Below are 10,631 nucleotides of genomic sequence, written 5' to 3' on the forward strand. Positions count from 1 at the left end.
GCCGGGAGGGTGCGGCGCGCGCGGCTCGGAGGAGCTTCTCTTCCCCGGGTTCTGACGTCCTAGCGGCGAACCTGGCGGAGAGGCTCAAGGTCCGCCCGGCGCGTGTCCCCGGGTCTCCCCGCACAGCCCTCACCACCATAGACCTGCAGGACCTCGCTGACTGCTCTTCGCTACTCGGGTCCGACGCGCCGCCTGGTGGTGACCTGGCCGCCTCGCAGGTACCTCCCCTTCTCGTGGAGCCTCCTGGTTTCACCAAGCCCAAACCCCCCTCGGGGTGGTGGTTTTAATTCCCCAAAAGCTCCACTCGGGTCAGGAGCGCAGGCACATTCAGCTGGTGAGGGGAAGCATCGGGCAGGTACCTGAGCCTCCCAGATCAGAACTTCTACTTCCATCCTAGTATGTTATGAAGGCCACATATCCACTGGAGCTGATTTGACCAACTTGGTACAGTCGGGCTCACCTGGAGGCCTCCCCTCCCATTCTCCTCCCTATCTACTCATTGGAGCTGTGACAAGATTGCGCACAGAGAGACCAGGCGGGTGGGTGGGAGCAAAGTTGCGCACTGGGCACCTGTTGCATGTCCTATCAGTTCTCCCAACACCCCCTTCCTGCCCATTTTCATTCCGTGGGTATCTAAGAAGAGTGGAGGTTGATGGATAGCTTCTCTATCAAAGACTGGAAAAGAGCAAGAGAATTTGCAGTTGGAAGAAGCAGGAAGGACAAAGGACTCTGGAAGTAATCTTGCAGAAAATGTTCCTCTCTGCAGAGATGGTCCTTCAGCAATTGGGCACTTTTTCAAAGTCCTGTTCCGCCCTTCAAAAAGCTCTAGTCACTTGCCATGATGGGGCAAAAAGGCACTTGACTTTTTTCTTTCCCCCCAAACCTGTCTTCTCACTCCCATCCCACTTCCACACTTGCTGGTGCTGACGCTTCCCAGGCAGAGAAGGGAGTCTCCCAGAGTGGTGTCTGGGAGGCCAGAAGCCTGGCTCATGGGTAGGACATGAAGTGCCCAGATGGACAGGAGGTCTTAAACAGATGCAACCCCCAGGAAAAGTGCCAGTTCCAGCTTCTTGGCAATAGGTCTGGGGTCTGCAGACAGGCCCAGTACAGAACTCTACAAAGACCTGACCACTTCCCAGAACTGGGAGTGGTGGTGGAGCAAAACTTCTCAGCCCTCCTCCAAGAGCCTCCTAGAACCTTGGGATAGGGCCTAGAGAGACTCAGTTTAGGTGGCCGCTGAGAGCAGAGATTGTTAAGGCAAGAGTTGGGAGTGGGCATTGCACTGTAGAGGGCATTTAATTGTTCTTTTTAGATCTGGATGATCAAATAAGGAAAGATAATGCCTGAGCATCTTCCAACTGACCCAGAGGCCTAGGTCACTCCCTTACCCCAACATGTTTATTGTGCAAGTAAGAAAGCCCAAGCAGCTCTCGTTGAATGTTTGTCTAAGTATACAGATTTTAAATTTGGCATCATGCTCTTTGTTAGTAATTTTTTTCTTGCTTTCGTAGTTGGAGAAATGCCAGATTTATCTAATTGGGGAGGTAGAATTCAAAGTTTCATTTTGTTTATTTTCTTTTTCTTTTTTTGAGACAAGATCTCACTCTGTCACCCAGGCTGGAGTGCAGTGACATGATCATGGCTCAGTGTAACCTGGACCTCCCAGGCTCAGGCGATCCTCCCACCTCAGCTTCCCAAGTAGCCAGGACTACAAGTGCACACCACCAGAGCCAGCTAGTTTTTGGTTTGTTTGTTTGTACTTTTTGTACAGATGGGGATTTGCCATGTCACCCAAGCTGGTCTTGAACTCCTGTGCTCAAGCAATCTGCCTGCCTCAGCCTCCCAAAGTGCTGAGATTACAGGCGTGAGCCACTATGCCCAGCCTCGAAGTTTCAAGGACAGAGCTCACATCAGATGGACCAAAAAATCCAGGATTTTTCCTGGGAAAGACAGAGCTGGTTCAGAGGAAAGAGGCCCCTAAGGGAGGAACACTTGGGGAGAACCGGACACTCAGATCACATTTCCCCATTCCTTTCCTGCCGGGGGAGGTGGACAGAGAGAGGAAGTGCTCTAGAAATGTTTGAGGTTCAGAATGGGCCAAAACCTGGATTGGTATAACAGGTAGCATTTCCAGGGCCCCAATTCCTGAGTTGGCTTCCAGTCTTCTCATGAGACTTTTCTCAAATCCCTACTGAGGAGGAGACCTTCCAGTTCTTGAAGAATGAGCCCCTTCAACCAGGGCAGAACTCATGCTCCAGGACTTGTTTGGGGCCCTCAGTCCTTCCTTTCTCATCTCCTTTCCCTTATAGTCTCAGCGTCCAACTAGTGGCAGAGGTGCTAGAGGCCTCCCTGCTTAACGCTTTTCTCCCAAGGGAAAACTGATACTTGTACATTTTTTGAAGTTAGGGACAGAGTAAGTTCCTTTTCCCAGAAGTATTTGAACAGTAAAGAAGGGCTTTTGGGACAACCGTATGATGAGCACAAAGGAATGAATCAACAGTGCATTCAGTATAACAAGTCTTTCTGGTAGGCTATTGGATGCATCTTCTCACACCATGGCCCTTGAGACTCCTGTCCCCTTCCCAGTGCTGTCTTCATTGGAAGCCAGCTTTCCTAAAAAGAGAGAAAAGCTGAAGGAAATGAAGTATGGGGGCAGGAGGCCCCATTCCACTACTTCAGAGCTGGGTGACTGGATAACTCTCTGAGCTTCAGATTCTTCCTCAAAGAGGAATCAGTTCCCAGGCCCCGCCTGCTTCCCACACTGGTGTGAGGATGAACTGAGAGACTGTAAAAGCGTTTTTCATCAACTCTAAATGTCCATGAGTTAAGGGAACAAGAAAGCCCATGCCTCCAGCCCCTCACGCACCCTTTCCCCTCACACACCCAGACACCCTGCAGGAGGCCAGGAGAATATAGTTAAAGATGTTGGAGGTGCACCGGCTGTATGAGAAAAGTGTACTCCCAACTTTTTGGGAACTGAAAAGAGCAATGGAGGCCACACTGGCTGTGTGCGTAACAGAAGCATTTCCCATATGCCCCTGGCCCCTCGAATCACAGCTTACCTCCCGCTCGGTTGCAGGGGCGGGGCGGTTAGCTGAGGCCGAACCTTGGCGGGAAACGCGGCTTCAAATTACTGCTCTGGAGGCCCCTACACGCTGTCGGGTCTTGGGTGGAAAGATCCTGTGTTCAAGACGTGCTCTCTGCTCCTACAGCGGCGGCTCGGTGGCCGGTCGCTGTTGAGTGGGAGTTGAAATTTCGCGGGCGCATGGGGAACCGCCGGGCCTCACGGAGGCAGCTGCTTAGCTGGTTGGAGGGTGGCGGGCTACTCAGCTGCCCGGAGTCGGCGCTGGGCGCCCGCACCGCGCCTGGAAGGACCCATGCCCGCTACACAGTCGCTCTGCAGGAGCCTCGAACTGCTGCCCCCTTCCCGGAGTCAGTGTCGCGCTCCTTGCGTACCTCTCCCCACCGTGGAGGTGCAAGCCTGCTGGGTTCCCTGTCTCGGATGGGGCTTGAATTTTCGGGTACCAGACTGAGCTGCCGACAGGAGTGCGCGCAGACCGCCGCCTAGCCCGGGAGGAGGTCTGTCGGTCTAGAAAGGGTTCCGGACCCGCCACAAAAAGTGTTTTATTTGGTGGGGATTTAGGGGTACAAGTGCAGTTGTGTTACATACATATATTGCATAGTGACTGCCAGATTTTTAATAGGGACGCCAATATTTATTGAAGGCTTTCTAACGCCAGACTCGTTAACTAGTGTACACGTCTTGTTTATTTCAGAACCATTCCCTCCAAGCGGAAGTGGACTTCGATCTGCAGGATTTCAGAGACACGGTGGATGATCTCATTGCAGGCAAGTGCAGTCTCCTGGCAGTTAAGTAACAGCGGGGGTGTCTCCCAGTCCCAAATCAGACTAGTTCACATTTCGTGGTCGCCAAGGTGGTAAACCCAGCCAACTGTCAGCGACTCTCCAGCAACTCATCAAAAAGTCAGGCTTTTCCATATTTAGGACATTTCTCTCCCCCAGTTGAGAAGTCGAACCGCTGGATCTACATAGCGCTTTATCTGGGATCGGTGTGAGTTCTGGGAGAGGGAGCCCTATCCTGTAGTGTGGCAGGGGAGGTTGAGTGACGAGTGTGCAGGGGATCGAAGGCCTGTGTGTGCAGGCCCAGGGAAGTTTTCTTGATTGAATTCAGGTAAACTTAACAGGCATATGATGGATACCTACTGTGTATGTACAGGCCATCAGGAAGGGCCTCATAATCAGGCGTTTAGGAGTAAGGGGTACTTAATTTAATAAAAAAAAATCTCTACATAAACCCTACACCCAGAGTGGTATTTTGCTCCTGTAACTAGCTGGGCATGAGTTTGAGGCTGCAAATCCAGCTCCTGCTCTTTTCCAGACTCATCCTCTATGATGTCGCCTACCCTGGCCAGCAGAGACTTCCCCTTCTCTCCTTGCGACATGTCGCCATTCGGGCCCTGCCTCTCCCCGCCACTGGACCCACGGGCTCTGCAGTCACCACCGCTGCGCCCTCCAGACGTGCCCCCGCCTGAGCAGTACTGGAAGGAGGTGGCGGACCAGAACCAGAGAGCGCTGGGAGACGCGCTCGTTGAAAATAATCAAGTAGGGACACTGCCCTGGCGACCAGGAATCCTGCGGCAGGGACAGGATATAGAGGGTGGAAGTGGGGTTTGCAAGGGCAAGGATGAGGTCCTGTGAGTCGGAATCAGTGGACTGACTGGTGGTTCACGTAGCTGCCATTGCTCCGGTGGCTCCACCTGTTTCCAAATTCACTAAGTGGGAATAATTCTACCCCACTCGATTTTTATTTTATTTTTAATTAATATTTATTTATTCATTTAATTTTGAGACAGAGTCTCACTCGGTCACCCAGGCTGGAGCTCAGTGGCTCAATCTTAGCTCATTACAACCTCCGCCTCCCAGGCTCAAGCGATTCTCGTGCCTCAGCCTCCCAAGTAGCTGGATTACAGGCGCGTGCCCCCCACACTTGGCTAATTTTTGTATTTTTAATAGAGACGGGGTTTCACCATGTTGGCCACGCTTGTCTTGAACTCCTGACCTCAGGTGATCCATCCGCCTCAACCTCCCAAAGTGCTGAGATTATGGGCGTGAGTCACTGCACCTGGCCATTTTATTTGTTTTTAAAAATTGTTTTATTTGGAGGGATTTAGGGGTACAAGGCAGTTGTGTTGCATACATGTATTGCACAGTGCCTGCCAGATTTTTAATAGGGATGCCAATATTTATTGAAGGCTTTTTCTATGTGCCTGGCCCTGGACTTAACAATTTATACTTCTTCTTCCCACTTAATGCTCACAATCATTGAACTAGATACTCTTACTAGCCCCGTTTTACAAGGATATCGAGACGTAGGATTGTTGAACCTCAGTAACAGAACCTAGATCTGCCTGTTGCCCAAGTCAGTACTCTTTATCAGCACGCTACACTGAGGATTAATGGAGATAAATTTTGTCCAAGTGCTTTGTTTTAAAACAAATAACAAATGATGATTATTCTCACTAGCGTAAATGCCCGTGCGTCCCCAGTTTCCGATGAGACTTGAGGATCTGGGTATCTGGGTTTGATTCATGCCAGATATGCAGACGCGACCCAGCACAGTGCCTACCCCTGAATGTTTGGGTCTCATCCTGCAGCTGCACGTGACGCTGACCCAGAAACAGGAGGAGATCGCCTCGCTCAAGGAGCGGAACGTGCAGCTGAAGGAACTTGCCAGCCGAACCCGGCACCTGGCCTCGGTGCTGGATGTAAGTGGGGCGCGGGCGTGTGGGAACTGCAGCACGTCGGAACTGAACTGTTCAGTGCATCCCCGCCCCCAACCCTGCGCCCAGCATTGGGACCCGGTGGGGGCCCCGGAGAGGAGAGGACCAATGGGTGCGTGGTGCGTAGCGTGCCCAGGTCACCTTTTGCACGCACCGAACCCGGGGGGTCCGGCAGGCCCCAGGGCGGCGCTCTTCCCCGTCTTTCGTAGAAGCTGATGATCACACAGTCCAGGGATTGTGGGGCAGCGGCCGAGCCCTTCCTGCTCAAGGCAAAGGCCAAAAGGAGCCTGGAGGAGTTGGTCAGCGCTGCGGGGCAGGATTGCGCGGAAGTGGACGCCATCCTGAGGGAGATTTCCGAGCGCTGCGATGAAGCCCTGCAGAGCCGCGATCACAAGCGGCCCCGACTGCAGCCAGAGCCCGCCAACACAGACACCAGGCCCGGGAACCTGCACGGCACCTTCCGGGGGCTGCACACCGACTGCAGCACGAGAGCGTTGAACCTGAGCCACAGTGAACTGGAGGAGGGCGGCTCCTTCAGCACCCCCATCCGCAGCCACAGCACCATCCGAACCCTCGCCTTCCCCCAGGGCAATGCCTTCACCATCAGAACAGCCAATGGGGGTTACAAGTTCCGCTGGGTCCCCAGTTGAGCTGTGATGTGGTCCCCCAAAACACTGCCCTGTATTTCCACTGAAGTGCCTGGAGGCTTCCCAGAACTTTCCCTGCAGAGTGAATGCCACCCTGAAACATTTTTTTCAGGAACATAAGCGTCTTGATACCGATGCACTGTAAATGTCTGCTACAAAACATTGTATAGCCCTTCCCCTTGTCACAGTGAAACTCTGTATATATGTGTATGTCACATATGTCACAGCCAATTTTAAAAGTATTTATTTTTAGCAGCTTTGAATTATGTATTTTTAGAGCAGGGAGGGATTTAGAAACCATAGCTACTTTTATAATTATATAATGCCCTAATATTATAAGAAGGAAAAGAAGGCTCTAACAGGTTAAGTAATTTCCTGCAATGGGAAACACTGGAACCTTTCAATCACTTTCACTAGTCATTTAAGGACTCTAGGCCCAGAAGCCTGGTTTCTGGGTGAATGTTTTTATACATCACTCAACTTCCCTCAGTCCTGAAAGGACACCTAATTTTGTTACTATTGAAAACTTTTATTTTGGTGGCCAGAATACGAAATCGGGAGAGGTAACCTAAACAGTTGTCTTAGGAAAAGGCAGATTCTGAGAGGCAATGGGTTATCAACAAAATAGGTGCTAAGCACATTTGTTTATAATGATCATTCATATAATTTAGAAGATTTATGGTAAAGGTTTACATTAATTTTCCATACAGTTCTATTTGTGCAAATAGAATAACCACCTAAAAAGCAAACAGTGTTAATGAGAAATATACATTGTTTTAAGAAAATGGCATATACCACATGAAAAAGGGTGTTCCCATTTTTTTTTTTGTCAGAAATCAAGTGTGGAAATCTTGATCAAGGTAAAACTACCTATTTAAACTGCACAGATAAAACGGGTGCACAGTCATATTTTACATTTCTTGGCTTGATTTATATAACTTGTAAGAAAAACTTAACTATAAAAAGTCAGTGTGCCTTCACTTTGACTTGACTTCTATTCCCTTTTGTCTGGGGTTCTTTTTTCTACTCATTTCTGAAATTATGTGAGTGGCATACGTCAAGTAGTGATTTGTCCTGACCTTCACAGTTCTTAACACGAGGGCTACTTCTTGCACTTGGGGGCCCAGCCTAGGTACGTTTCCGACTGTGTTACGCCACACTGCATTGCTGGTTCTGAGAGGAGATATCAGGTAACAGGTGATTTGGCAGTGTGGCAGAACCTGCCCTTCCAGTTTGTCATGTATGTACTGTTATCTGTATTTAAATAGCCATTTAGAAACCAAAAAAAAGTGATAAAATAGACCATATTTCCTCATATTTTATCTAACAAATGGACTCTTAAAAAGTACAGTGGATGGTCCAGAATTTTTTTCATCAGCTCATATATAAAGTTACCAGAGTTCGGGATAAGAAAAAACAAATCACTTCCTCCCACCCTCTTAACCTGTCCCCCAGAACAATCAGCTTGTCACGTCTTTTCCTCTCTCCTTAATGAGTATTCTTATAATGCTTTACCTACAATAACCAAAAAGTTTTAAATATATAGGATTTTTTTTTCTGTATGTCTTATGACTAGAGTTTTTAAAATTACCTTTCTTCCTGCCTTTAAGATTATATCCCTGTAATTGTTATGTTAGCCATTGGTAACTTGAACTGCTTAAGTATCTTTCACTTCTGAGGCAGGGGTTGAGGTGGGAGGGTGCAGGTGGGGGCATCATCTTGTGGACTAATGGCACAGATGACTAAATTAGTTAGCAGTAGTAGAGCTTACAAATTAGATTCATTTGTTTATTTAACAGATATTTATTGATTATTACTGAGAATCTTAGTAATACAGATACTAAGTAAACAGCAAAAGAACAAAACACAAAAATCTTGCCCTCATAGATCTTACTTCCTCCTGGGAAGACATTACTACCAAACAAATAAATATATACATGCTATGAAGAAGAGTAAGGATAGAGAATTCTGTGTGTCATAATAAGAAATACATACTTGGTCTTTGTCTCTGGTTCCTGGCTTGTGGCTTCTAAAATCCTTGGACTCTAACCAATGACGAGTGCAGTCTCACTGTGTTTCCCAGGCTGGTCTTGAACTCCTAGCCTCAAGTAGTCCTCCCTTCCCGTCTCAGCCTCCCAAGTGGCTGGGGTTATGGGCCTGAGCCACTACACAGCTAAGTGTCTTGTATGTGCTGATGAGATGGCTGGTGTCTGAGAGCCCCTAGAGAGCTTCAGGATGGGGGCTAGTCTTTAGAAAGACCAAGCAATGGCTGGGTGTGGTGGCTCATGCCTGTAATCTCAGTACTTTGGGAGGCCAAGGTGGGCAGATCACCTGAGGTCAGGAGTTCGAGACCAGCCTGGCCAACATGGAGAATCACTGTCTCCACTAAAAAGACAAAAATTAGCAAGACAAAAATTAGCTGGGCATGGTGGTGAGTTCCTGTAGTCCCAGCTACTCAGGAGGCTGAGGCAGGAGAATCACTGAGGCTACTTGGGAGGCTGAGGCAGGAGAATCACTTGAACCTGGGAGGCCGAGGTTGCGGTGAGCTGAGATCATGCCATTGCACACCAGCCACCTGAGTGACAGAGCAAGACTCCATCTAAAAAAAAAAAAAAAAAGTCATGAATAGAGGGTTGGAACTTTCAGCCTTTCAGCCCCTGCTTCTTGCCCCCACCTCTGGGCAGAGGAGAGGGGCTAGAGATTGAGTTACCCCAATGGCCAATGATTTATTTAATCAGTGTGAAACCTCCATAAAATCCCCTAAGTGATAAGGTTCAGAGAGCTTCCAAGTTGATAAAGATATCTAGGTGCTGGGAGGGTGGTGTGCCCAGAGAGGACATGGAAGCTGTGTCCCCCTCACCGTACTTTGCCCAGTGCATTTCTCCTATTTGGCTGTTTATGAGTTGTGTCCTTTATAATAAACAAGTAATAGTAAGAAAATGAGTTCCTGAGTTCTGTGAGCACTCTAGCAAATTATTAAATCCAAGGGGGTATTATGGGAACCCTAGACTTTGTAGCCAAGTCAGAAGTGTGGGCACGCTGGGCACCTGTCTGGCATCTGAAGTGAAGGAAGTTTTGTGGACTAAGCCCTTAAACCTGTGGAATCTGACACTAACTCTAGGTAGTGTTAGAATTGAATTGAATTACAGGATTCCCAGTTGTATCTGGAGAATTAGAGAACTCATTGTTGGTGTCAGAAAGTTGTGCATAAAAATAGGTCAGTGTGATAGTAGGTAGTCTTTGGGCCTATGTGGTCTACGCTAGTTCAGGAATATGTGATGTGTTAGCCTGAAATTAGCTCAATAATCACTTCATTTCCCATAGGACAGGTACAGTTCTAGTGTTGGGAAGACAACCAGGAACAAAAACCAAGTGCTTACCTCATGAAACATGCATTCTAGTGGGGGAAGACAGATACTAAACAGATAGATGATGTCTGATATTTAACACATTATAAAGAAAATAAAGCAAGGTATAGAGACAAGATGTGATAGGAGTTACTGTTTTAGCTAATGCAGAGTATTTCTAGAAGTTTCTATGAAAGTAAAATTAGTTTAAAAAAGGAGGTACAGACCGGGCGCGGTGGCTCACGCCTGTAATCCCAGTACTTTGGGAGGCCGAGGAGGGCGGATCACAAGGTCGCGAGATCAAGACCATCCTGGCTAACACGGTGAAACCCCGTCTCTACTAAAAAATACAAAAAAATTAGTCGGGCGTGGCGGCAGGCACCTGCCCAGCTACTCGGGAGGCTGAGGCAGGAGAATGGCGTGAACCTGGGAGGCGGAGCTTGCAGGGAGGCGGGGCTTGCAGTGAACCCAGGATTGTGCCACTGCCCTCCAGCCTGGGTGACAGAGCAAGACTCCGTCTCAAAAAGAAAAAAAAAAAAAGGAGGTACAGTGGCCGGGCACGGTGGCTCACACCTGTAATCCCACCACTTTGGGAGGCCGAGGCGGTGATCACCTGAGGGTCAGAAGTTCGAGACCAGCCTGGCCAACATGGTAAAACCCCGTCTCCACTAATAGTTCAAAAATTAGCTGGGCATGGTGGCGCATGCTAATAATCCCAGATGCTCCGGAGGCTGAGGCAAGAGAATCGCTTGAATCCAGGAAGCGGAGGTTGCAGTGAGCCGAGATTGCTCCATTGCACTCCAGCCTGGGCGACAAGAGTGAAACCCTGTCTCAAA

General features: G+C 48.8%; 1 protein-coding gene across 1 annotated transcript in view; it reads left to right on the plus strand.

Annotated features, from left to right (window-relative positions):
• Positions 1-7,214, plus strand: part of MCIDAS (multiciliate differentiation and DNA synthesis associated cell cycle protein) — an 8,525-nt gene extending 1,311 nt beyond the window's left edge. Inside the window, exons 2-6 of the mRNA XM_011996788.1 lie at positions 64-218; positions 3,777-3,849; positions 4,400-4,623; positions 5,676-5,786; positions 6,011-7,214. Of these exons, the coding sequence (XP_011852178.1) occupies positions 64-218; positions 3,777-3,849; positions 4,400-4,623; positions 5,676-5,786; positions 6,011-6,451 (1,004 nt within the window). The 3' untranslated portion in view covers positions 6,452-7,214. The remainder of the gene's footprint in view (positions 1-63; positions 219-3,776; positions 3,850-4,399; positions 4,624-5,675; positions 5,787-6,010) is intronic.
• The last annotated feature ends 3,417 nt before the right edge of the window (positions 7,215-10,631 follow it).

Source organism: Mandrillus leucophaeus, unplaced genomic scaffold (assembly GCF_000951045.1).
Source record: "Mandrillus leucophaeus isolate KB7577 unplaced genomic scaffold, Mleu.le_1.0 Scaffold523, whole genome shotgun sequence".
In the NCBI taxonomy this organism is placed as follows: Eukaryota; Metazoa; Chordata; class Mammalia; order Primates; family Cercopithecidae; genus Mandrillus; species Mandrillus leucophaeus.